A 26,881-nucleotide genomic window follows, 5' to 3' on the forward strand; every position below is an offset into this window, starting at 1 on the left:
GGAGTTGTGGGGACAAGGGTCAAACTGGTGGGTGACTCCTGTCCCTCTCTTGGCTGTGCAGGTCCTGCTGGCCCTCAACGCCACCGAGAGACTGGCCGCGCTGGCCGGTGGCAGTCCCCGGTCGCATTGTGCCCGGCACTGCGAGGTGCTCCTCCGCCGCCTCGCAGCTCTGCGCGGCCGCGCGGGGCCCAGCCAGCTGTAGCCGCAGACCGGCGCTGGGCGGTGACGCCCGGGCACCCCGGACGCCACCGACGCCTCCTTCGCCCTCCTCAGACTCTAGCCGGACCTTCCTTGGAACTCGCGTTGTCCGCTCGAGGGGGACTCTACCCGGCCTTCTTTACCCGGGGTGCCCCCCGTGGGAATCCGGCCCTGGAAAAAAATGCCCGTTCCTTTCGAAACCGCCTGTTTCCCGGCGGCTCCCAGTGCCGCGCCCGCGTCGCGGGGCTGAGCTCCGCCGCCAGGCTCCGCCGCGCCGCCAGGGGGCGGTGCACCCCGTGGCGCGGTGGCTGCCGGGAGCTGTAGTCACGTGGGCCCGCCGGCTCCCCATGGTAACGGCGGCGGCGGGTCCGGCGGGCCCGGGTGGGCGGTGAGTACGGCGGGGCCGCTCTGTGGAGCGGGGCTTTGCTCCCCGTGTGTCCCCCCGGGTGCCACCTTCAGAGTTCCCCCACTGGGGCGTAGGGCCCTTGGCCCCCTCGCTGCCTCCCCGGCCCCTCCGCCCCATAGCCGTGCCCGAGCCCCGAGGAGGCACCTCGCTCCATCCCGGGCCTTCTCGCGGGGCTCGCCATGGCCTTGCCCTGTGGCCCCGTGGGGCTGCGGGAGTGGGTCGGGAGCGCTCTGTAGCGAGACGTGCTGGGGTTGGTGGCCTGGGCGGCGCTCCGGGGCCAGGATAGAGCATCCTGGTAGCACCTCTGGCCTCAAAGGCTTTCAGTGGGAGAAATGAGACACAGCATGTTCCCCGGGCGAGCGGCAGGGAGGAAGAGCTGGCTCCCCAGCCAGCCACGGCCCCAGAGAGCCTCTCCAAAGGTACTTGGAGTATGAGGATGGAGCTGGGATTGACCAGGCCCAGGTGGGGTGCTGGGACATCTTGGCTGTTCATCCTTTCATTGAGGTCTTGGCTTGGCTGCTCTTGTGTTGTAAAAACGAGCCGATGAGTCTGAAAGGTGGAAGGCAGAGCTGAGTTGAGACAAGCCTGGACTATTTCCTGAATGGCTCCAGGTTTGGGCAGGGAATGAGGAGTGAAGGCATGGGGAAGCCCTGTGGCACTGTACCAGCCTCCTGTCTCCCTTCACAGCTGGGCTGTGGATGTCTCATGGGAGTCAGTTCAGCCCCTCAGCTCCACATCAAAACCCTGCCTACATGACTCCCTGAGATGAGGCTTGTCTTCCTCATTGTGGTGTGCTCCTCACAGAATGGGCAGATGATGTCTTGTGACTCTTGGATAGTTTGGGGGAATTTACAGTGGATTGTTGGCCGTATTATAGTTTTATAGAATAGTATTTCCATGATTCTTACTGTTTGTACCCAGCAGATAGTAGCATTTGTCTGTCCTTTTGTTGCTCTCTTGCTGCAGTTGTTTCATGTTAGGCAAAGTTCATTGATCACAATTGCCCCCTTCCACACCTCAGTTGTTGGATCCTCAGCACAGCAGGGATCACATTTCGAAGAGGAGCTGAGGGGACAAATGTCACCATCCCCAGATAACAGTGCCTGCGTGGAGATGTCAGATCACTGACACAGGCTGGGGGCTTTGGCTGCTGTGTCAGCCTGGCTGGGTGCCACTCCTTGACATTTCCCAGGTTCCTGCCATACATCAAGTCTGGGAGTATTTGGCAGCTTCTCACCTTGAATCTCTGTTTCTTCTCCACTCCTGAGCTCTGAGAGATTGCTGTATGGAGTGAGGGTTTTGCAGTGCCTTCAGAAGAATTTTTCCCAGCCCTGTCAAGACATGGAAGAGTCCTCAGCACATACTGAAGGACAAACCTGGGAATCTTTTCTTCCAATTGCAGATATATTTCAGTAAAATGTATTAAGAACAGAGGATGGACTAAGAATTTATGTGTTTTGAACTAATTGGGTAATTCTTGTCTCCTTGCTATGTGTTGATGTCTTATAGTTGTTTCACTCACTCCAAATCCTCCACTTTTTAATTTTTCTACTAAAGGCCAGCCTGCTAAGACCAGATGGAGCTGTGCTGACTGCCCTCAGTTCCTACACTGGTGGCCAAACTCTTCCCCGGTCTTGCCATGTAATTCTCCGGTACCTTTTCTCCCATCATGAAGCTCAATTGAAAATGCTGTCCCTTCAGTTTGGATCTCCAGGAATGGGCTGTAGACCTCCTTGATGAAAGGCTGTTAAACACCTCATGGTTTAGCTTGTTGCTTTTTACCCAGACTTGTTTCTCTACTCTCATTTATGCTGCAGTAGGACTGCTTCTGTAGCCCATGTGATGAAAAAGTATAAATCAGGTGTGGGAGGAAGGGCAGGCACTTGCCAGCTTCACTGCTGAGGAAACAGAGCTGCATGGTCTGCTGTCACTATGCAGCATGTCTGCTTCAGGGCCTGGGGAATCTGCCAGGGAGAAAAGTTTATATCCTTTGATAGCAATAGGGACTCCATGCTCTTTGCCCTTTGCTGTGGCCCCTGCACTGTCTGGTCACAGCTCTCCTGGGGTGAGCACTGAGCCAGCCCTTTATTGTAGGTGTCCCTGGTGCACTCAAGCTACAGTCCTGGGTTTTCTGCCTAACTATGCCAGAGTTCCTCGCCTAGTCTGGCAACGGTGCTTCAATGCCCTTAGAGTGGTGGGGAAGTCCCTTGTGAAGTCAAACACATGACCCTTCAGTCCCCAGCCCACCCTGTGTGTGTGCATGGAGGGAGGCATTTGCTGCAGCACAGGGTGAGGTGGTGGCTCGATTCCAGCTCTCCCATGGCTTGGTCCAGCATCCTGTTGTCCCTGAGGTCTGCCTCCGCCTTGGGAAGGGGAGCACACAAGGAGCTACTCTCTTTCTCTTGCAGGGCAGTGCTCTGCTTACATAAAGGGTCTCTTTGGGCAGCCGTACACTTCTCATACTTTCTCTGTTCAGTGTGGAGTGGAGTTCAGCACACAGCTATTGAATGGAAATGAGCAACCCTGGCACAAATGTAATCCTGGGATGAAGTGGAATTTGCTGATGCATCCTCACAGAGGTTGATTTCTCACTGGTTTTTTTTTTTTTTTTTTTTTTTTTTTGACCTAAGTGGCCAAGAAAAACTTGGTGTCTTGATTAGGACAGAAATTGATTATCATCCTCTGGATTTGCACACAGAATGTGGTTCTGCAAGGATGACACTGGAGGTGAGAGGGAACAGTGATGCTTAACTGTGGCAAAGCGGCACACCAGGCTGTTGCACCAACAGCATTTCTGTGGTAGCTAAGCTGTCTCTGAGCTGTCTTGTCCTCATGAACAACTTGTGGCCAGCAACACCCTCTGCTCTTCAGCTTGTACTTGCTGGTAGCCTCAGGCACTGCTTTGGCATGGTGTGTGACTGCGGTTGAGGCCACTTGTTTCTTGGAGCTGCTGTAGGGGAGGAAGGGGGGTGGAAACACAAGTTGAATATGCTGTTGAAACACAAGTTTGTACCTAGCTACCAGCTGTTGGAGCAGCTTTAGGCACTCAGTTGGTTTCAGATCAATGTTGTTAATCTTGTTCAAAGTTTTAAATTTTTTGAAGGGATACAAACGCTTATTTTGAAATGTATATTGTTTTAAAACCTGTGTTTTGCGTTGTTGTTAACTTGCTTGTTCAAGCTTTAATCAAAAGTCCCAGAGCTGCAACTGAGGAACTTGGTGTGAACTCAGGTCTCATTTAGAAAAAAATGTTATCCTTTTTAATTGTCAAAACAGAATATGCACCTTGCAATGGCATAGAAAACAATAGCAATTGCAGTTGTCTAACCTCTCCTCCTTTGGGCTGCGTGTGACTCACAGCACATTATCAGGTCAGCTTGCGGTGCATGCATTTACAAGCTCTTGTTATTTTAAGTGTGTCACCAAGCTTCGTTTAAAATAACCTCCCCAGCCAAACTCCTTTAACAGTGGGATGATGTGCATATCTGGGCTCTTAAGGTCTTGTCCTTTCCTGTTTGGGAGAGGACTGTGAGGAGCTGCCACGCTGCCATTGGAGGAGCACATGCTGCAGCAGGGCTCGGGCTGGAAGAAAGGATTTTGACTGATGCTCCTGGGGTGCACAGAGGCTGGGGCATGTGTTGGTCCTATGCACTTGTGACGTGACATTTGTACAGGCTGTGGCAGCGCTCCAGCTGATGTCCCAACATTTGTGAGCAACCTGTGTGACAATAGAAGGTGCTGGCAGAATCATTGTAAGCAAGTGCAGCTGTACAGTCACTCCAACAGTGACAGCTTTGGCCTCTGTATTGTGTGTCAGTAAGTCCAAGCCAAGATCCATTAATTACTGGGTTGGGTTTGAATTCCAGCCTGGCCAGTTCACCCAGGGCTTTTCCTAGCTCACATTTCTACAATAAAATTTCGAGAGTGTAGTTTTATTTCCATTGTGAGATGCAGAACAGACTCCAGCTCCTTTGTCGTAGGGTTGGATTGGCAGAACTAGGGATTGCATCAAGCTGTGACCTTTATCCATCCCAAAACTCCAACTGAATTAAAGATAAAGGGAAGACTTCCCTGACTGGTAACCAGCAGGGATTTACTGTGGGGCAGGTGATGTTGTTCCTGCCCAGAGCCACAGAGATGTGGCAGCTGCTGTCCTATTGTGACCGCAGCCTGGCATGTGAAGGTGCCTCCCTCCATCTCCTGGATGCTCAGCAGCTGCTTTGTCAAGCTGTCCTTGCAGTAAGGATGGGAGACACTTTTCAGGTGGACATTAGAGTTGGCTGTGCTGGCATGCAGGAGGTGGGACAGAAGGGTGAATGGCGGGAAGGACAGGCAGTATGGGCTGGTGCTGCCAGTCTGGATGCATCCTGACCTGCCCCTTGTGGGGGCATCTTCCTTTCATCCTTCCTGCCCCTTCTGCCCCTATCTCTGAGCTCCTGTGTCTCCACAGGGAAACAGGGGTGATGACTAGCTGTTGGCCAGCCTAGTCCTTAACTGAAAGCTGTACTAAAGGCCCTACCACTTTCTTATGCAGCTGCTGCTTCCAGCACACCCCTCCCCTCTGCTGGCCCAGACGCTTCTGCAACTCCATGACAAAACTGCTCCAGAGAGAGGCAAGCTCAGCACATTCTTGTCTGCTACTGCGGGGCTGTTTTTCAGGCAGTGTTAGCTAAGGCCGTGCCATGGCCAGACCTCCACCCTGGCAGCCACAGTTGTCAGCAGTACCCCCGTGTCTGTGTCAGTCACATCTGTGCTACTGTTGTTACTTACTCCTGATCGGGGTCACACAGGGCTTCTGCTGGCATTTTCACGCCTGTGTATAAGCTGACTGTAAGATTCACAGCCCTTGTTACAGCTTCATTAGGCCACATCGCTTTTATTTTTACAGCAGGATGATCCACTGATAGCTGTAAAGCCGGGTGGAGATGAGGTACAGATGGCTTTCACTGCCGGCCAGTTTTGCAAGGTCATTCACTGCTGGGTGACAGTGCAGGCGATGGCCAAGCTGGCAGCACATGTGATGCCACAGTGACAGACTCTCTAGGCAGGAACACTTTCATTCTCCTTGAATTTTAATTTGCTCTTTAACACCTCCGTTCACTGGTGTGCTAGGGTCACTTTGTGGTCTGAGTTCGCTTGGGAGCTGGGTGCATCTGAGGGGCAGTGTGTGGAAGCCAAGCTTTGCTCCCTTGTTTACTGGTGGAAATTTGAGCTGGGCAGGTGGTGGCATCTGAGCCACAGTTCTTCACTCTGTGCTAATCACTGTGAATGTCACAACACAGCCAGGTTTGCTGCTGGGGGCAGACTGGGTAGCAGTGGAATAGTGTTGTACATCTCAGTTGTGAGATTCTCTTCCCTGGAGATTGGAGCCCCTCTGGGCTGCAGCTCCCACTTGGATGCAGGTGTCCTGTCCTCATCAGGAGTTCTCAGCTTGACTGTACAAGCACTAACAAGCAATGCAGCCCTATGGGCATGGAGTGGACTTGGCACCTTCCATATTTCCTTGCAGAGCTTGGCAGGGTAGCAGCTCTCCTTGAGAATGTGTAGCTCCTATGGGATCCTGCATGGGATGTTCCATCTCCTACATCCTCTGGCTGGGATGCTGCTGACCTGGTATGTGCTGTTCTGGGGCACATGAGACTGGAGCTGATTCACAGATTGAGAAGATCTGGCAGGTGTAGGTCTGTCTGACCCAGCCCTGTGGTGGTGTGAGCTGCTGTCATGGTGCTACAGAGCAACCTCAGGGTCTCCAAGCTACACTTTAACTACTGCATCTGAGGCTTGTCTTTCAGGTGAGAAAGGAGTGCGTATGTGTATTGCAAGGAAAGCGAGAGTGTGATGGTTGATGCACTCCTTATCCTTCTTTTTATACCTTTTTTTTTTTTTTTAAACATGCAAGAATGTGAGAGCTAGAAGGTGGAAGAACCAGCCAGCCTGCTTGGAATACAAATTCCTATCGCAGCTGTATCCAGGGGCCCTCTAGGCATGTGTTAAAGCAATAACTGGCTTGTGGTTTGTTTTCTCTTTTCCCTTCTCCTCAGGCAAGAGGATGTTGCAGGTATGGTGCAATAGTTCATTCTAGGAGGATTCAGGACACTTATATCTGCAGCTCTGTGGTCTGCCAGTTTGCTCCTTGCAGGAGGCTTTTCTGTAGGACTGCAGTGGGGAGAAATGTATGTGCACAGTAGTGCCAGTCTCTGCTGGAAACCGAGGTGTTGATGTTAGAACAGCGCTGCATTTGCTGCTTGCTGCCTTTTCAGTCCTGGGCTTTACAGGATGCCCTTAGCCCTCACTGAGCTTTTCTACAAAAAAATGCTCCTTTTAAAAGCAGGGGCTGAGGTTCTTGCCTAGTTGTGTAATGTTATGAGCTGAAGCTTTAAGGAGCAGGGACAAAAAATAAGCAGATGTTTTGGGGCTTGTGGTGAGTCGGGAGGCTGATGTCAGAGACACAGACCTGTAGGAGTGGGTCCCAGGCAGGCAGCCTCTTGTTGCAGACAGGGCTACTGTGCTGGGGCTGCTACCCCATGGCCCTGGCTGGTAGTCAGGCAGCCCCGTGTGTTTACAGGGTACAAGCTTTCCTGCAGATGGCCCTCTCTACATTTTTCTTTGCATCCTCTGGTTTCATGTGAGATGCCAGCTGTTCTTTTACTTGGTCTTAGGAGGCTCTTGGTGGGCTCAGTAGATGGGAGATGTGTTTTTCATCCTGCAGGAAAAGCAGCTCACCCTGCTTTCCTCATGTGGCATTGGGCTGGGTGCTGTGCCCTGGTAGGGCAACAGTGTCTTTCATGCTGTCCTCTTGTTTCAGACCAGCAGAGATGCTTCTGTAGATGACTGATGTGCTTGTGCCTCACGTGCTATGGCTCTACATGGCGTCTGCAGGACCAGACCATGCTAATCTGGGCCCCAAACAGCAGAAGAGCATTGGGCTGGCGTCAGGCACCCTTCTGGCAGAAAGACCTCAACCGTGCTGGACCTGGCGGCTCGCTCAGCAGCAGGCAAAACCCGTCTGGAATTTAGAGAAGAGATATGTGAGTGCTTTCCAGGATCGCATGCTGCTGCCCTCGGGGATCCCTCTGCAGCAATCCTGCTTCTTGCGTTCACCATCGCTATGCCATGTGCAGCCCACTGAAGACACCCTCTGCAGCCCTCCAGACACTGGCTCTGTCACGGGAAGGGTGATGTCTTCCATGCTGATGGAGCCCTGCCTGCTGGCAGAGGAGCGTCCTGGGGCTGGGGTCAAAGGCTCTGCCCTCAGCTCAGGTCAGCAGGCTGCCAGCTCCTGTAGACCAGTGCTCAGTAACAGCTCCTTCCTACGGCCAAGCAGTGCTAAAGTGCCTTTTCTGCAGTCACTGAAGATTAAAAAGGTGGAAAACACCCGGAGTTTTCCTGCTGCTTCACAGTCCCACTCTGGGGACACTGGGGGCACTAGAGACAACTTCCCTAGCAGCCTGATCAACAGAGCAGTGATGAACGGCAACCTTGTGTCAGAACAAAACACAATCCCCTCCCTTACCCCTGTTCCAAGCAGTGTGATCCTCAGGAAGGACCAGTGCTCGTGGGAGGACGCTAAGGGGAGACTTCACAGCTCAAAAGAGAAAGAACCGGAGAAGAGCATCTTGAAGGCTGTGCAGCAGCTACCTAGTCAGGCTGCCACAGGCAAAGGCTTTGGGTGCCAAGTCGAAAGTTCTGGCCTTATGAATGTGGGCAGCCTGTCCAACTGGAACAGCAGGAGGAGGCAGCATGTCGGAGCGCAGATCACCCGGAAAGAAAGCATTACTCCCCTGAACTTGGAGCTGGGGAGCCATCGCCTTAACAGTAACTCGAGCCTTACAGGCACCTGTGGGGCCATTGCCCACACTAAGCAGATCAGCCCCCATTCCTTGGCCTCGGGTGCTGGCGCTCCCGACTGCAGCACTGGCTGCCGTCCTGTGGGCATGCTGAGTCCTCAGTGTGCTGGGGACCGGGTGGTGAAAACAGAGCCTTTGCACTCGTCTGCCATCTCTGAAGTGGCAGGACAGGTGTCCACCATCCAACTGGAGAAAGAGGAGAAGCAGGCCCAGGCTGTGGTCCCAGGAAAGCTTAAGTAAGTAGAGGCAGGAGGAGGAGGGAGGTTATGGCAGGATGTGCTGGGCTGGTGGTTGTGTTTGCATGTGTTGGGAGAGGAAGCACTGTGGGCAATACGGGGTGGCCATAAGGATAACCATGGGCTGTGTCCATGAGCAAAACCCAGCTGCTGCATCCTGGTGGGTGGGTTGCCTTCCTGCAATTCCCAGCTTGACGCAGGCACTCAGGATGGCTCTAAGGCATTCCACCTCTGCCTTCAACCACAGCATGGAATTGCTGTGTGGGATTTCTAGTTTGTTCTCCTCAGTCAGGGGGCCCTGCCTGCAGTGGTAAGCTTTGCACATGTGTTGAATGAAGCCTGCTGTTGAGCCAGGCCTTCCTAGTCAGAGACACGGGTTCATAAAAGACCACAGCTAATAGAGGATAGGGAGGGTGTGAGGATGTGGAACTCCTTTTCTCCTGCTGGGAGAAGGGTGCCCTTGTTCCTCTTCTTTCTAGCTGCTCTGGAACACGTTCCTTGTCAGCATGGTCTGGGGCCTCTCCATCTTGCTAGCTTGGGGTGAGTGCTCTCAGCACTGGAGAGGACAGTGCCCTCATTCCCCTGCCCACATTATCTCATGCTGCCTCATGGGCTACTGGGTTTTTGGCCCCAGAAACCATGTGGCATTCCTTTTGATGTGATGTCCTTTGTCCCAGTGCTACTGCTGAGAAGTCACTGCTGGAGCCGAGCCATCCCCATGATGAAGCAGAGGAAGAACTTCCTGATGGCCTGGATGAGAGCTGCAGTCAAGAGGAGTATGAGGACAGTGAGTGCTGGTTCCCCAGGGAAGGCTGTGCTCCATGCCTCAATGTGGGGAGTGCAGGAGCTGTCTGGGAGCTGGGGGTGAGCAGAGCTGCCCTCCTGTCTTACATTCATGCTGTCATTTCAGAATGTGCTGAACCCAAAAGTGCTGTAACAGCAAGGAGGAACTGAATCGGTTCCTTTGGGGAGCAAGCTAGGGCTCACCACTGTCCTTCTCCAGAACTTACCCATCTCCTCTCAGTGCAGGGCTGTCAGCTCTGCTCCCTTCCCTGTTTTTTATGACACCAGTTGGTGGGCAAAAGCCAGGATCCAAGGATTTGGGGCATTTGGAACGTTCTTTCCCCTGGAGCATTTGTTTTCTCTCTTCCCTCCCTAACTCTGTGTGCATTCACTCCTCATGGAGACAAAACTTGAATTTGTTCACTCCTGCAGGTGACTCGGATGCTTCCTCTGATGCTGATGAGTCATCCAGTGGCTCTGTGACTCCTGTATCCAGGTTAGTAGCTGTAAACAGTGCATTGAGCTTGGCATATTTGTGCGGACTTGTCCCAGGACCTGAGGGAATGGCCTGAAGTTGTGTCAAGGGAGGTTTAGACTGGCTGTTAGAAAAAGATTCTTCACCCAAAGGGTGGCTGGGCACTGGAAGAGGCTCCTTTGGAAGTGGTCACAGCACCAAGCCTGACGGTTCAGAAACATTTGGACAATGCTCTCAGGCACATGGTGTGATTCTTGGGCATGACCCTGTGCAGGGCAGGGAGTTGGACTCGATGATGCTTGTGGGTCCCTTCCAAATCAGCATATTCTGTGATTCCGTCATCTTTGCCCTCCATGGTGACAGAGGAGACGGTAGCATGTGGGGTAAAGGACTGAAGGTAGGAACAGATGTTCCAGCCAAAGTGAGTTTTCTTGCTACCCTGCAGACTAGAACTACCTCTCTTGCTACAGGCAGCAGCCTGTAAAGTGCTAAGGGTGCATCTACTTCAGCAAAACAGGGGTCTTAATTTCACTGGCACTGCCAGTTGCTCAGTTAGGTTTACTGGATTAAATTGTACTCTTGCAAAGTCATTGCCTGGCAGATGAAGCAGAGTGGAGGTGTCCTGGGCCAGAGATTGCAAAAGCTCCTTGGAGTTTTGTGTCTCAGCGTAGCATCCTAGAAACAAGTACTGAAGCCTGGGTTTTTCTGTAGCTTTTGGGAGAATCTTTTGGGAGGATTGGTCAGCCTGCGGTCATCTGAGCCCTTCCTTCCTGACTCTTGGCTGGCCTTCGTTGGACCTCTTTTTGCCCATCTAGCAGTGGGAGCTGGTCTTGCACCAGGGCTGCCTCAGGCTTTGTTGTCTGTCTGACAACTTGCTGCTTCCCATCGTGTCATCGCTAATCTGGGAGGCAAGCAAGGCTTTCTGTGAGCAAATGTTGAGCCTTAGGGTGCTACAGGGCTCTGGGTGTGCACATGTGGTTGTGAAAGTCCTGCTGAGATGATGCAAACTGGCCCAGCAGCTGTTTCTGGCAGGATATGTCTGGTTGGCCTCTGGGGGCAGCAGTGCTTGGGCCAAATGCCTCTTGCAGCAAGGACAGAGGGATGTTGACCACTTCTTTGTGCAGGCTGTGTGTGGGCCTGGGCTTGAAACCTTTGCAGCTGTCTCCTGCCTTCAGTTTGTTGTGGACAAAACCAGTTTTGTGCCAGAGAATGTTAACCAATATAATCCTTTGCCAATTAACAAAGTTTTACTTATTGATTTCAGTACTGGAAAGGGAAAGAAACAACCAAGGACTTCAAGAAAACACCTCTTCTTCCCCTATCATGGTCTGCAACCCTTTTGCCACAGGCTACACTCAGTCCCTTCAGTGAGGCAAGGGGTGGCCTGTGAGATTGGGGATAATGTGTTGTAGTTCCTTTTCTTTCGCTGCTCTTTGTTCCTTAGTGGATTGCTCTGGTGTGGCTCCTTCCACTGGCTGCAGTGGCATATATTTCAGTATACGTTCATTGCAAACTCTACTTTTCACATTATCACAACTTTAATAGAAACATTACAAATTCTACCCCTCCTTTCAGGTATTGGGGCTTGCTGTGGTAAGGTGTACGTACAATTGGTAAAACTCCATCCCTCTTCCCTGCAACACAGCAAAATCATGAGGATTGCAATTAAATCATATGTATTATGATCTCCACCCCCTGTTCCCTTGGACAAGGTTACAGGGTTTGTCACATAAAAAACTCCACTCCTTGCCCCAGAAAATCACAAACCCCAGAGTGGTTACTTGGCATGTGCATTCATTGCAGGCTCACCCCCTCATTGCTGCAGACCGAGTTACTGACCTTAGTGCCCATTGCTTGCACCACATTGCAACAATGGTGCAAATTCCTGATACCCAGATTAAGGCTCCTTCCAGCTTCCCCCTTCCTTTGTTACTTTTCACTTTTAGCCTGCTGCTACTGCTTCATCTTTCCTAGGAATTGCATCGAGTGCCTGGCTGAGCCTGCTGAGGCTCAAGACAAAGTGCTCAAACCAGCTCTTGTCTGCAGTTTATTCCCTAATGTGCCTCCAACTATCTACTTCAGTACTCGGGATGAGACAGGTGAGCCAGGGTCTGTTGTCGCATAGGGTGAGAGTGGCAAGCCCGTTATTAGGGAGTAAGTGGTGCCAGCACACAGCCTGGAGCAGGCTGGCAGTGGCTGCCCTTAACCCTTCCCATGAGGAGACCCAGCACTACTGTGAGATCCAAATGACTGGAGTAAACTGTGCTGCTTCCATTGTCTGGAGCATGACTCAGGCTGCCACTAAATGTTCCAGTGTCCTGGATCTTCCCCATCTGTGCAGTCTTCTGCTCCATGATGGTTCTGGAATGGGGGCTACACACCCTTGTCTACAGGCCTGGTCCGTGTGTGGCAAACTATAAGAATTTTGCAGCTGTAGAAGATCCAAGTATTGTGTTTGTTTTCCTTCAGTCTTTAACTTTTTGCCTTCCTAGTGGAAAAGCTACCTTGGGAGCAGAGGAAGCTGCTGCGATGGAAAATGTGCAGAGTCACGCCTAACATAGTGAAGCAAACCATTGGCAGGTCCCACTTCAGAGTTAGCAAAAGTAAGTTGGGGGAGGCAACATTGCATCCTTCCTTGTCTCCAGCCCATGGGCACAAGAAGGCAGAGTGCTTGTGAAGAACAAAGCAGAAGCAATACAGGCTGGGCACTGCAGGATGTTGGGTTCACATTTTTGCCTGTCTGACCTGTAGTATTCAAGGTCAGGGCCTGATCTGCCTCTTGGCTTGTCCCTGGCAGAGACCACAAGAACTTGCTCCTGGGCTGTCAGGAGCTGATGCAGGTGTGAAGCAGTTTTGTTCTGGCTTGCCACTCTGAGGAGGCTGGTCCTTATCTACTGCCAGGCCCAGCACTGCTGCTCCTTGTCCCCATGTCCTGAGGAGGAAGTAATCTTCTCCGACCATAGCCAGAGTTCTCAGGGCTGGGACTCTTGTCACTGAAGATATGTGTGGGAGAAGTGCTGAGCATTTGCAGCTGTGATCCATACTCTGGAATGTTATCTCCTGGAAGTATTTATGGGACTCCTGCATGTATCAGTAGACCTCTGCACAGACTATTTTAGGGGTATAATGAGACATGGAGGGCAGAGGAAGTCCTAAGAAGTTTTGACATCCTACATGTCCCTCTGCAGTGCAGCATTCATTAGCCAACTGCTTCATTTGCCAGCTATAAAGCAGAGAAGTCATGATGCTGGGGAATTAAAGGCATTCCTTTGACCTTGTGCCTCTTCAGGTCCTTGCAATGGTATATTTGCAAGGATATCACCCACTTGGTTTACTGGATGCCACTCACAGCCCTTGCTTCGGCAGCTTTGCAGTAGCGAGTATGAGTGCTGTACAGCATCCTTGGCACACTTCTGCTAGCCCAAGGAGATGGGGTGCTGTGGGTTGAGAGGGCATTATGGGTGGCAGGGTACTCGGTCACTGACTTTTCTGTTTTTCCTGCAGAAAGCAATGACTGGCTGGGTTGCTGGGGCCACCACATGAAATCCCCCGGCTTCAAAGCCATCAAGGAACACCAAAAGGTAGGGGATGTTTTGAGCTGACCTCCTTCATGTGCATGGAGAGTGTGTTGGAAGCAATTTGGGTGCCCCTCTCCTCAGGGCCAGGTGTTAGCTGTGCAGGCTGTCCCTGCAGTATCCCTTCCAGAACTGGGAGAGGAGTCCAAGAGACAGGCATAGCTGGATGAGTATCTCTGCTGTGAGGATGGTTCTTGTACAGACTGAGGCTGTGGCCAAATTGTGGGGGTTTTTGTGAGCTTCCTCTAAATTCAGTTGTTGCTGCTTAACGCAGCCCTTCTTCTGGCAGAACTGAGGGGTAGGGACAGTGCCCTTCCTGCCAGTGCAGCGAAGGGCATGTACCTTACTCAGATCACAGAACAGTCAGGTGTGGCTCATGGCTTCAGGAACCTGCAAGGGACCAAAGGCTTGGTATCTGTAACAAGTACATGCCTGTTCTGGAGAGCTGTGATGCTCTAAACTATGTGGTTTGTCCCTGCAAACTTCAGGAGTAGGTGGAATCAGTTTGAGTGCAATCTTGAGAGGGGAACAAAGAGTGTCACTCTGCGCTGTATTAAAAAAGGATGTATCCTCTGCCCAGGGAGCAGGAAGGGGTGGACAAGGAGTTGGGGAAGCAGAGAGATCTCATAGCATCTGTTTTCCTTTCTAGCTAAACCACTTCCCTGGTTCATTTCAAATTGGAAGGAAGGACCGTCTGTGGCGCAACCTGTTGAAGATGCAGGCTCGCTGTGGGAAAAAGGAGTTTAATTTCTTCCCTCAATCCTTCATCCTGCCCCAGGACATCAAATTACTCAGGAAAGCATGGGAGGAGGGAGCTAGCCGACAGAAATGGATTGTGAAACCAGTAAGTGTAAAGCAGAGCTCAATCCTCTGTCTTCTTGTAGGTGTGGGGAGATAATCTGATCCTTTCTTGTTTGTGTTTTGCAGCCAGCATCAGCAAGAGGCATTGGTATTCAGGTCATCCACAAATGGAGCCAGCTACCCAAAAGGAGACCACTGCTAGTACAGAGGTGAGTGAATATAAAACCAAGGTTGACACACAGCCTGAGACCTCTTAGTGTCTTGTATCTCTGGCCAGTTCTGGGCGCCTGCTGCTCTGTGGCAAAGCAGAAGTACCTGATTTGCATCTGGAGACTTCTCTGTAGACTGTCTGGGTGTCCTGCTGCTGAAAGTTTGGCTCTGTCAGCTGCAGCTGGGCTTACTGGATTGCTGCTGTCTCTGCATATATATATTTGAGGTTTCAGACACAATTGGTTTCATGAGCTTTTTGGAGCTTCTGTCTGGCAGGTGAACAGTTTCAGCTCTGCTGTGATCCAGCTCCCACTGCTCCGTACTCTGGGATTTGGCATGTTTGGAGACAAACCTTATCCAGTTCACACAAGCAGAGTGGGAAGAGAAACCCCAGGGAAGAGGTGGCAGTTGTCAAAGATTTGTTCTTATGCAAGTTAGAATGGTTCAGTAAGAGCCTCAGTGCATGTAGATGATAGCCAAAGGATTTTCTTGAAATAACAAGAGTTCTCAATCTCCTTCCCCTTCTGCAGAAAAGTGGAATAGTTCATCTTGGTTTGAGGTTGCTTTCTGGGAAGATTCTTGTGAGGGCAGGAAAACTGCAGTGTTTGGCAGACAGGGAGCTGCTGTGTTTGCTTGTTTGTTCTCCCTGCCCACTTTCCGTGCAAAGAGATAAACTTCCCTATGGAAAATCATGAACTTCTGGGATGAATAATCAAATGGTTTGAATTAAAATATCCAACTGTTTCTGCTCACTGTACAAAACCATCTGTGGTGTACTGCATGTTTTAGATGTTCTTGAATGTTGAGATCAGTGTTGTGGGTGTGGAAAAGCTACTGTGCCTTAGAACTGAAAAACATCTCTTCAAAATGGAACCGAGCAGAAGGAAACATTGTTTATGTGCTGCAGGAACTCCTCGTGAATGGGAGAGCTGCTCCTTCCCTCATTTTATCTGTGATGTGATTAACTTGGAAATACTGTCCAAAAAGGCTTCTGCATCAATCCCTCGTTTTGCCAGGCCTTCTGAGTTGGGGGTTAGAGATGTTCCTGCATATGGAAATCATAACCTTTATGTGCTTACTTCCCTCTGCAGATACCTGCACAAACCCTACCTCATTGGCGGGAAGAAGTTTGACCTGAGGCTCTATGTTTACGTCACTTGCTATGATCCCCTTAGGGTCTACCTGTTCAAGGATGGATTGGTTCGCTTTGCCAGCTGCAAGTAGGTTGTGCGGGAGAGCGGTGCTGGGGGCTGCCTTGGCCCTGAGGCATCTGTGGCTGTGATACCTGCTTTGGCCAGGGCAGGAGGGAGTCATCCCCTATAAGGGTGATGCTTAAAGCTGTATCTTGCTTGCTTAAGAAGCAGCATGGAAACACACGGGGTCGCTGCAGGTGACTTTTGAAAGGGAATGTGAGATGATGCTGCCTACCTCCAACCTTCCCAATGAAAGATCAGCTCAGTGTGAAGCAGTTCTTGAAATACATTATGCTTCATTCTGCTTAAAAGCTGGCGCACCAGAAACTGAGATGTTTCTTCCAGTTTTTATTGTATTGCCTCAGGCTGCTGCAGTTCCATCAGGGCTTCCGCTCATTGATGCTCTGGCTTTTATTTCTTGAGGACATGCTGTGAGGGTGGGATTGCATTCTGCTGTCCTAAGGCAGCCTGTTCTGTCCCATGATTTGTTCCATTAGCTCTGAGCCTGTGGGGACAGAGAGCTCCAGGCAGCAGGGCTGGTGAGTGGCTGAGAGTGGTCTGAGATGAGGAAAGAGTCTGCCTGCCTCATGGCCCTGGGGACAGCCACTTCAGTCTTGGACTGCTTGTGCTCCTCTTGCCTCCACCAGGTACTCTTCCTCAATGGACAGCCTCAGCAACAAGTTCATGCACTTGACCAACTACAGTGTGAATAAGAAAAACACAGAGTACAAGTCCAACTCGGATGAGACTGCTTGTCAGGGACACAAATGGTAGGTGCTGCTTTTAGGGTACAAGGTAGCTCTTTCTATTTAGTGTTAAGTCAGACTTTCTTCCGTATTCTTACCCAAAACTTGAACTTGCTTTCTGTAACATCAGCTCCCATTTGGGAAACTGAAAGAGCAGAGTGATTTTAGCATGAGTTAGTGTCAATGGAATCCAGATGGTCTCCTTGGCTTGTGACTCATCCTGTCCACTGCTGCTTGAGCTGTAGTTGCTGTTCATCCTGCCTATGTCTGTGCTGTTCCCTGCTTCCAACGCTGCACTCATCTCTGCTCATTCATCCCCTTCCCCTATGGTGGGGGTGATGGGATGTGGTTAAAGCAGAATCTGATTGGTTTTTGTTAGAAATTGAATGGGTGATGCTTAAATTGGCTAGATGGGAGTTTCTGCCCATCTCACTCTTGACTTCTCTGTGGAGGCAGGGAAGGGGACAGCCCTGGTTCAGAACTGTTAATTTATGTGCTACTTGGTGGGAATAGGAGCAGTGGTGCCATTTCTAAGCCCTTGGGAGGAGGGCTGCAGTCTTGCAGGAGTTCCCATTCCTTGCTGTCCCATGGGTGAATGGATGCAAGCCCCAGGAACTTGTCTCTGATTCCATGGTGGTGTTTGAACCCTTTTAAAAATAGTGCAGGATAGAGTTCTCAGTTCTCAGCCTGGGCAGGGCTGCTGCACTTCAAGGGGAATTGAAGAAGGTGTTTTGCTGTGGTCAGTTTGCTTAGACCTGGACTTGCTACACAGTGGTCTCTTCCTCCACTGGGACTTTTAGCAGGGTCTGCTGCTTCTCAGCAGTCGTAATTGCATGGGGGTGGGATTGTGTGGGTTTTCCATACTTGCATGCAGTCAAAGCTGGCTGCTCCTATGTTAAAGAAGTGTGGCTGTAATCCACTCCATCTTGTATGCAGGAAGCGTGACCTTTGGATTCCTGGCCATTAGCCACATGGTCTCACTTGAGAAATATCTGAGCATCCTTGGCTCAGTGGCAGGGTAGCTTGCAGCACTCAGTGTGGTGTGGGAAACTCCTGTAAAAGCATAGATGCTCCCCCATACCATCTTGTTACCCTCATTTTTCAGAAATGTTTTTCATCCCTGAAGCCCCAGTGAAGTGGCTTTAGCTAAAACATTTTTGGGGTCTTGTTGGATTCCTGCTGAGCCGCTTTGCAGTGCTGCGGGGGAAGGCCTGCAGGAAGGGGAGGTTTGCTGAGGACATGGAGGGGGAGGGAAGAGAAGATCTGGGCCTGACTTACCTAGCTCATGTGCTAATTTGGGACTGTTCTGAGAGAAGTCTATGACAGATTCATGTTCCTAGTAGCTTGGGCCTTCAAGACCAGGGGCCAGGCTGGGGAGAGCAGCAACCGGGAACTGAGAGGCTTGAGAATGTCAGGAGGATTGCCATGCTGGGGAACAGTGCTGTCAGGGTTCCCCTCTGTTGCTTTTGCCACCACCAGCAAGGGGCTACAGAGCTACCTCCTTTGCTTTCTTTCTCCCAGGGCACTCAAAGCTCTCTGGAGTTACCTGACCCAGAAGGGAGTTAACAGTGAGGCCATCTGGGAGAAGATTAAGGACATCGTTATCAAAACCATCATTGCGTGAGTCTTGGCACCCCTTGCTCTGTGTCTCTGTGAGGTGCACCCTGTCCCCTTTGACTGTCCTGTCCCTTCTCAGCCTGGTCCTTTTGCTCTTAATTGAAATGGTATCACTGCTGTTGGCTTCAGTATTTCTCTGTGGATCCTCCTTTCATCCTGTTACTTATGCTTCTGCTGCAGTAGCTGCAGTGGGTAAACAGACCTTACATTTCCCTGACCTGCCTGAAGGCCAAGAAGGTGCAGTGTACCCAGAATTGCCCAGCTTGCTGCCGTCTCCCCTGCTTTGCCTGGGAGCCTGAGAGAATGGTCCCTGGTGCAGGATGAATCCTGTATTTAGAGGTGGATGCTACCTGACAGAGCAGGGATGCTCAGGATGCAGTGCTGGATCCATATGTGATGAAGCCGCAGCAACTCACAGGCCCGTGTTGGTCCCTCAGCCCACCCGCTCCCGCAGCACGTGGCTGCATTATGCTTCCAGAACTGTCAGCATGTGCTGTGATCAGCCAGAGCTCTGCTGTCTGACTGTTGGAAACAAGCATTCTTTTCTTGGCTTGCAGTTCTGAGCCCTATGTGAACAGCCTGGTGAAGATGTACGTGCGCCGACCGTATTGTTGCCATGAGCTGTTTGGGTTTGATATCATGCTGGATGAAAACCTCAAGCCCTGGATCTTAGAAGTCAACATTTCCCCAAGGTAAAGCATATTCTGAGCCACAGCAGAGTGGATAATGGCCTTTCTTTTACTAAAAAGTGAGTTTGGCTTGTGATGTCCCCTGCAGCCTGTGCTGAAAGACCATGGGCTTTGAAGCTTCTCTCTCCAGATTGCAGGAATCAAAGCACTCCCTGTCTGTGAAAGCAACATTCATCTGCAGTTCAGAAAGCTTTGCTGGGCATGCTCCAGCTAGAGCCAGGGAAGAGTATGTTAAAAAAGGAAGGCCAAGGAGGGATGTGTCTTGTACAGAACGGGTGATGGCAGAGATTTCTTTGCGTGGGCAGAAGCAATCAGCAGTTCCACTGCCTCGTGCACCATTCTTTGCTTCCTGACGGCACCCGGCCGTGTGGTGCCGGCTGTGCAGGCAGGGCTGGGAGCTGCAGTGTAACTGAGCATGGCCCCTCCTGTCTGCGAGAGTGGGTGGGCATGAGCTGTACACAGAGCCATGGTCCAACACAGGGCTCTGGGGATGGACTTATCTATTTCTAGCAAACCTGGGAAGAGATGGAAAAATTAACTATTTCTGATTGGAAGCCCCCCCTTCAAAGAACTGTTGTCAGGATTTTTCTCTCAGTGTCTTACGGCTGGTTTGATGAGACAAGGGACAGGCTGGTGTTTGTATCTCAGTCAGTAATAACCCAGAGATTGCACTCGGGGCCATGGGGCTCAACACCTCTATTCTAGCACTCAGGCTGCTGTGATGTTTCTTCTCTGCAGCCTCCACTCCAACTCCCCACTGGATGTGAGCATCAAGGGCCAGATGATTCGGGACCTCCTCAACCTCGCTGGCTTTGTTTTGCCCAGCATGGACAGTGTGGCCTCACGGACACAGATAAGAAGTGGCTCTACCTGCAGGTCAGCCCCCTTCTCTGTCAGAGAAGCAGGCTTTTTTCTTGCGGGATTTCATCTTGGGGGCTGCTTGGAGCCCAGCAAATGCTGGCTTCTAGCTGTTGAGAGCCTGTGCTTGCTGGTGCTTCAGCTATGGGTCCAAAAAACTTGCCTCATTGCCTGAGTATCTGGTTCCTCTGGTCTCTTCAAGGCAGAAGGATTTATGCCCTCTCTGCGGGTCCATAGTTGGAAGTGAGGCCAATGTAATTTGTGCTTGCTCTGCAGTTAATCAAGTCGTTCTCTCTCGTCCTTCCCCTGCCAGAGCTAATACGATGCTAGGTCTCACTGCTTCTCTGTTTGCTTGGAGAACTGGCTGGCTCTGTTGGGGTTGGATCCACTTACCCTCTGACTTAACAGAACTGACATGCTGCTGCCTGGAGCAAGAGGAGCACCTGTTATTTTGCAAATGCTGGAGTTATCAGTTCTTTAGGCAGGACTGCAGGTGGCACATGCTGCCAGCCTATAGGTGGAGATGTGCACAGTATTACTTTGCAGCTAACATGACTGTTTTGTGCAGAATGCTAATTCCTGGGTATGTGTCCAGCCAGGCCCCTAATCCTTCTGTGTTTCACTACAGCTAGGGCTTATCCTGGTTTCAAACCTAAAGGCTGAAAGGAAACCAGTCTGTTCCCTGCAGCAGAGTGGCTGCTGGCTGTATGTCACTGAAGGATCAGCTTGCTGGGTTAAGCACCAGCATGCAGTGATGTGTGGGCATGCCAAAACATGGGACTCTTGCCCTCTGAGTGCCCTGTGCCTTTAGTGGAGAAGCTTGGAACATGGGCCTGTTCCAGATGGGGAGCTCTCACCAGCTCGTCTGCGGTGCTTTGATCACACGCTGGTTTGCCACTTCCAGTGGAAGTGCTGAAGGGCAGGTGTCCTCAGAGGGACCTGCAGGGGATTAAGCGGATCCTTAACATGGTTCAGATGATGCATTACCAGATTTCTTGCATCCAGGGGCAAGCTTGTTTAACTGTATCTCCTGCCCTGGGAAGCATATGAAGGGGTTTTCCACATGTGGGCAGAATTCCAGATCTGTATATTACCCAAGCACCATGCAGCACACTCAAGGTTTTGCTCTTTCTGTTTGGATCTGCACACAACTAATAAATTTTGCAGCAGCAGAACAAAAAAGCTGTTGATAGATGGGTTAAAAGGTTTTCGACAAGTATCTCCCGGATTCTGGCGTCCGCAAATGGTTCAGTTGGTGCTTAGAATAGATGGTTGCTGGTCAGATAGTACAGAAGGCCAGGACTTCCCATGGCATGTGTCTGAATTTGTGTCCTGAGAGTATTTGGATATTGCCAGAGGAAGTTTTTGATCTAAGAGTTCTGTTCTTCCTTGTACAGTACCAGTACTGAGTACTTGTACCCCCATGCCTGTGCTTGCAGTTAGGAAGCTGTGTTCCAAGTGGGATGTACACACGAGATCCCACCAGGCTTCATGTGCTGTGAATCAGGTCACGGTGTATCTTTGACCCTCTTGCATCCTATGTGAGTGTGAGGTGATGGCTCATCTTTTGGGTGAAGGAACACTGAAATGCCTTAGTGAGGAGCTGGCAGAGCCCTCCCAGTTTCCCAGCCCACATCCTTCCTGGGTTCTGTGCTGATGCACAAGGCCGTGGATGCATCACTGATCTCAGAACTAGTGAAATCCTTGGAGAAAGTGTTCTCTCCTCCATGGCATTTTCATGAGGGTGTCATTACTCTCTCAGAAGTTGCTGGGAGCAGCTCTGCCATGACAGGACTTTGTCTTCTCCACTTAAATGCTCTATTGCCTCTCTTGTGTCCTCAGTCTGGGCAATGCTTTGAAGGAGAAGCCCAAGCCAGTATCTGAGCATTTCAGAGCAGAGAAGATGAAGAAGGCCTATTACTTGATGCAGAAGATACCTGACCAGGTACAAAACAACCTCCCCTGTTACTTGCACCATCATGCCAAGCCCATGTCCCAGCCAGTCCCACAAGTCTGTCCCTTGTCCGTTTTCAGATTGTGCTCTTCTCTGGGGTCAGCCAGATGATGGGGCACACTTGGGCTCCAGTGGGTTACAAGACAGTTGGTCAGAAATAAATTGAGCTTGCTGAAGCCACTGTCTCACTGACTCATCTGTACATTAAAATAGGTGTGTGCTAAAGGGGCACATTACCCACCAGTCCCCAGAGTCTGAGCACTGCCTGTTCCTCCTTATGTATCTGTGCAGCTCTTAACAGCCTTTGCCAGCTGACCCCATGCAGGTTACTAGAGCCACTGGCCTTGTGTGCCTGCTGGCAGTGTGTTTAAGAGAGGCTGGGCTGCAGAATTGGGGTTATGTTCAGTTCTGTGTAGTGTTGGTGTCACCACTGAACCTAGTCCATGTGGCCTGTATCCGAAAGATCTCAGACACATGGAGACCTCTGCTTGAGAGATGCTTCTCCCTGACCTTGGGTTGCTCTTGTCTGCAGGATTTTTATTCTTCTGTCTTGGACATCCTGACTCCAGATGATGTTCGCATCCTGGTGGAGACAGAGGATGAGTATTCGCGACGTGGGCAGTTCGAGCGGGTGTTCCCCAGCCATATCTCTATGCGGTACCTGCGCTTCTTCGAGCAGCCTCGTTACTTTAACATCCTGGTGACCCAGTGGGAGCTCAAATACTACTTGAATAGACACAAAGGTAACTGGCCTCGTAAAGCCTGGCACAGCCACCTGACTCAGGCAGGCTGCCTGCCAGCAATCGTGGGAGACTTCTGAGCTATGCATGTTGAGGGGGAGCTGCCTGCCTGCATACTAACCCCTAGGAAATGTGTTACCTTCCTAGACTGCTTCAAATATCACAAAAAGCTTATTCTAATTTCATGGGAGCTGATGACTGTTGTGGTACACACAGCAGCAGCACTTCTAGGTGCCCTGGGCATGAAGCAGACTGAGATTTTGTCTTCAGCCTGTAGCTCTGGTTTCTTACTGTGTTCCTCTGCTCTCTTTTGAGGGAGAAACAGCTGGAGTTGCTGGGCTTTGCTCCTGACGGGTGATCTGTGAAGGAAAAATTGGGCCTATTCCCTGGTCTCCTGCAGCTTTCTAATTGAAGAAAAACAGCGTACAGATGGAAATTTTTCCTAAACACTAGAAATCTAGCTAACATTTCCATCCTTTCAGGACACAACTCTGTATTTTAATAAAAAAATTTCCCTTTAACAATGCATAGCTGCACTGGACCAATTCCTTCTCACCCAGGTTGTCTCTATCAGGGCAGCAGTGGAAGCTGTTTGGGAGAGAGAGTCAATGAAGTCTAGCATGAAGGGTTAGAGAAAATTAAAAGAGACTGGCTCAGGGCTTTCCATCCAATGTCTGATCTAGATGGAGAGGTTTCTGGAGGAGCTGGCCCTCCACTGCAGTGACTGTATGTGTACTCCTCACCTGGCTATCAAGGAGAGAAAGAAGAAAAATGCTCTTGTCACTTTTCACTGGTGTTAAAGCAAATATCAAAGGGGTCAGTAACAATCTTTCACAGAGAGATGGTAACATCATAGCCTTCTCTGGCTGTGCTGTCAGCATGTGTCATCCTTTGCCTTGCTAGTATCTTTGTTGGATGATCTCCCATCAACTGGAAGAAAGATTCTGTCATCGTTCTCACTGAAGTGCTGCCCTGAACTTTGCCGCTCAGGCAAGGGTCCTGGTTCAGTGCTCCAGCTTCCCCAAAGAAGCCAAGCGAGTAGATTTGCTCTATCCTATCCTTGCTCTTTAGCTCTGATTGGAACCCATCCTCCCCCTGTCCCCTTCCTGTTCCCCTGTGTTCCATGCAGCACTCATCTTTCCCTAGCCAGCAAGATGCAAAGCCCAGGCTGGTGCACAGACCCAGGACAAGGCATCCAAGCTGCCCTGCTCCCCTCAGCCCCCAGTGTGTAGGGGTTTTTTTTACAAGGTTCTGGGACTTGCAGAAAGACCACCAAGGAACAGGCCTTGGACAGCAAGGATTTCTCCTGGTATCCTATAATCTCAGCTGGACAGCATCAAGTTCCTAGCCATTGCTCTTCTGGTTTTTAATTCTCAAGCCACCCTAGCCTTCTGCTATGATCCTAAGGCTCTTAAATAAGAAAACAGGATGGGAGTAGTCCTGGATTTCTCAGTATTTCTGGGTTGGCCAAGAGCAGGGTGCTTGGCTGTAGTGGGGACAGCTAGCAGGAAGCTAGCTGGAGGATTAAGCTGGAGGAAGTGGAGCCTGTTCAGTGCAGTTGAACACATGGCTCTGCTTCAAGATGACCTTGCCATACTCTGGAGCACCACGTCTTGTGTGTGGTGAGAGGAATGGTCCCTTCCAGTCACACCAGCGATGAGATTGGCCTGTGCTAGTCTTGCACTCCCTCAGGGATGAAGTCTCAGCCCATGTCGAGCTCTGGATGAGGAGGGAGGAGATGATGCACTGGGATGCTGCAGCTGATCAGTGCTGTGCAAGGAGGAGGTTACCTGAGCTGCCCTCCTCTGGGAAAGGGGTTGATGACAGCAAAGCTGCTCTACATTTGCACTGTGGGAACTTTCACCTGTGCAGCCCAAATCAGGTGCTGCTGTTGGCAGGCACCGGGCTCAGGGGGACAGCCAATCTGGTCTAATTTGGCAAATCCTGTGTTGCCCCAGTTTCCCTGTTTCACTTAGCCTGCTGCAAGGAATGTCTTGGCTCCCTGGGAGGAAGGCAAGCACTGCAGCAGCCCACGCACTGATGTTTGCTCGTACAAAGGGTGAACGCCCTTGATTTACCCCGTGTTTGCTGGCGCTCAAGCACGTGTTCAAGTAGTTATTGCATAGCATGTTCTGCGTGGTCAGTGCAGCATATTTGCATGCCCTGAACTGGGAAGGCTTAACTCTCTGTAAACCTGACTGTTCGTTCTCACTTCCTGTTTTCTGTCACTTCCCAGGTCTGGAGCTACTGAAGAACTGGTGTGTCAAAGGGTACCACACTGGGGCAGGGACGGATTTGGCCCAGATGGTGCGTATAACTGTGGGTAAGGTAGGCAGAGATGGTTGTTTACCTGCACAGAGCTGGGTAGAGAGCCTGCTTGTTCTCCTTCCTCTGACTCCTGTCTTACCTGTTTGCCTTCTTCCCTCTTTGCCAAGGCCTCAAAGAGTGTGGAAAAACCCATGCTGCCCTATTTCCCACAAACATGAAATCATGAACAGTATATCAGATCTGCAAGTATTTTGCATCTGAATATCCTTGGGTGCACTGGGCACAGCCCTACATATTTGGCACTTGTCCTGCCCATTGTTCCCCTCTACAAGGGAGTCATCTCTCTCTGTCACTCCCGTGCCTTACAATAGAATGATCCTCTGAAAGAAACCTACTGTTTTGACCTCGAGATGCTCTACTCCCACTTTCAGCAGAGGGATTCATTAGGCAGAGAGCAAAGATTGCTCTGTTTGCTATTCTGGGAACAGTCTGGTGGCAGTGACAATGCACAGCAGTGAGGCAGCTCTAGCTGAAGATCTCTAGGGCAGTCTGTGGCAAAGCACAGCAGGCTTGAGGGATTTTTGCCACGACTTAAATAGTCATTCTGTTGTCTTTCTCTCCTCCCACAGTGGTCATTGCCAAAGTCATTCTTCCTCCAGACGAGTAGCATTCAATCGAACAGCTTCAGCAAACTGGAACTGGGCAGACTGGGGTGAGTTTGCACTGGCTGTGATGTTCATGGTGTTCATAGCGTGGCTTTAGGACTGGTGTCCTGGTAGAGAACTGGTGGCCCAGAAACACAGTTTTATTTAAGGGGAGAGGAGCAGGTTGGTTTGCAGGCTCTGAAGCCTCTGCTCTCTGGAGAGCCAACAGATGGGGCTGGCATGATGTCTGTGCAACTGGGCATGTCTCCTTGGCACTGTACACCCAGCTTGGATGGGAATGAAGCTCCGAACAGCCAGATCAGGTGATGTTTGGAGCTGTCATGATCAGAACATGCTGACAAGATATTCCCCACATAGGAACCTGTATCACTTCTGTGGGCACTGATGTGGTTAACAGTGAGCAGAGGCTCTCAGCTGCAGCACTGACTGGGGAAACAGTGAGGCCTCCAGGTCTATTGAAGCTCCCAGCTTCCCCGAGCAAAGCTGGGCTGCTGACAGCTTCCTGCAGAGGTGGAGGACTGGAGTTTGTTTAGGTGAGCCAAAGTGAAGGGGAGGCACATCCCTGGTCTCTAGTGCTAAGGGGAAAGGACATCTCTGTTCCTGTGCTGAGGCCAGGGTGGAGCTGGGTTTACACACAGACAGGGAGATGAAGCTGTGACCCTGAAGTCACACTGATATTGGGATACCAGTTGGGGTGAGTGGTGCTGCCTGGGATGGGAGATGCAGTAGATGAGCCTGGCAGCCCTATCTCCATGTGTCATGATTCGGCAGATGATTATTGCACCATGGTCCTTTTGGTCCTTTCTCATTGTCCCTAAGAAGCTCAGGGTCTCCTTTTTTCTGTAGCACATGCCTCTCTTCAGCTGGTGAGGATCTCACGAGATGCCTGGAGCCCAGCCCTACTCAGAGCTTACCTCTCAACAAGTGCACTGGTGGAGCCGACCAGAGACCTGCTGGCTGCCTCTCTGACACCACCCTGGTGATGTGACCAAGCAGCCACCGTCCCTCCCTGGGGACGCATCAACCTACCTCAAAGGAAGAGACAGGAGCTAGCTCTGTAGAGCAAGGCTGTGGGAGCTCCTCACACTGCACACTTGCTTGTGGGGCTGGTTGTAGAGAGGGATGTTTTCCTGGGCAAAGAGACCTGTGTGACTTCAGTTTCTAAAACAAGTGGAAAAACAAGAGGAAGTGCGGGTTATCTGGCCTTTTTTCCTAGACTGTTCTTAAAGCCTGACATGGTGGTTTCTTTGCTGCATGGGAGCTGGCTGAGCCTGCCCTTCTTGTCCCCAGTCAGCACGGGCTGAGTCCTTGCTTGCCTGTATATGTGTCCTGAGTCGCTGGCAGCTGAGTCTGCTCTTGCCCTGCTGCAGCCTGGCCCCTGGAGAAAAGTCCCCAGCCACTACCCCACTCCTGGGAGGGAGTAAAACTGCCCAGTTTTATCCTTTCTGAATGTCTGTGCCAACATCTTGCCTTCCCCCAATACCAGGCTCTGTGGGAGACCTCAGGCTTGCACATCGCAGCTCAGGACAGACCATGGGTACCAGTGTGGCTCCAGTTTGTTGTGGGAGCAGTAGGGCTGCTGGGGGGGGAGCATCCTTCTCAAGGCCATTGGCTCTCTGG

General features: G+C 51.0%; 2 protein-coding genes across 9 annotated transcripts in view; both read left to right on the forward strand.

The window, feature by feature from the left end:
- Positions 1-2,070, forward strand: part of STK36 (serine/threonine kinase 36) — a 14,267-nt gene extending 12,197 nt beyond the window's left edge. For both annotated transcript variants that reach the window (XM_042040610.1, XM_042040611.1), the window contains one exon: positions 62-2,070. In XM_042040610.1, the coding sequence (XP_041896544.1) occupies positions 62-202 (141 nt within the window). In that variant the 3' untranslated portion in view covers positions 203-2,070. The remainder of the gene's footprint in view (positions 1-61) is intronic.
- On the forward strand, positions 502-26,449 carry TTLL4 (tubulin tyrosine ligase like 4). 7 transcript variants are annotated; one of them, XM_042040612.1, is made up of 19 exons: positions 502-586; positions 7,410-8,687; positions 9,365-9,474; positions 9,903-9,966; positions 11,920-12,044; positions 12,438-12,548; positions 13,450-13,526; positions 14,170-14,364; positions 14,448-14,530; positions 15,623-15,751; positions 16,372-16,494; positions 17,992-18,090; positions 18,645-18,779; positions 19,515-19,652; positions 21,477-21,579; positions 22,121-22,331; positions 24,565-24,635; positions 25,226-25,308; positions 26,108-26,449. In XM_042040612.1, exons 2-19 carry the CDS (start codon positions 7,432-7,434, stop codon positions 26,247-26,249), a joined length of 3,255 nt encoding a protein of 1,084 aa, XP_041896546.1. In that variant the 5' UTR covers positions 502-586; positions 7,410-7,431; the 3' UTR covers positions 26,250-26,449. The 7 variants fall into 7 exon arrangements, 5 of the variants coding, with proteins under 5 accessions (XP_041896546.1, XP_041896547.1, XP_041896549.1 ...); XM_042040613.1 differs by lacking the exon at positions 502-586 and adding an exon at positions 602-3,331; XR_006018141.1 differs by lacking the exon at positions 502-586 and adding an exon at positions 25,619-25,794 and having other exon boundaries at positions 4,748-8,687; positions 24,565-24,651; positions 26,108-26,192.
- Positions 26,450-26,881: the final 432 nt, after the last annotated feature.

The sequence above is a fragment of the Corvus kubaryi genome, unplaced genomic scaffold (assembly GCF_017639235.1).
Source record: "Corvus kubaryi isolate FWS band 111438036 unplaced genomic scaffold, C.kubaryi_AGA036_p1.0 37396, whole genome shotgun sequence".
NCBI lineage: Eukaryota > Metazoa > Chordata > Aves > Passeriformes > Corvidae > Corvus > Corvus kubaryi.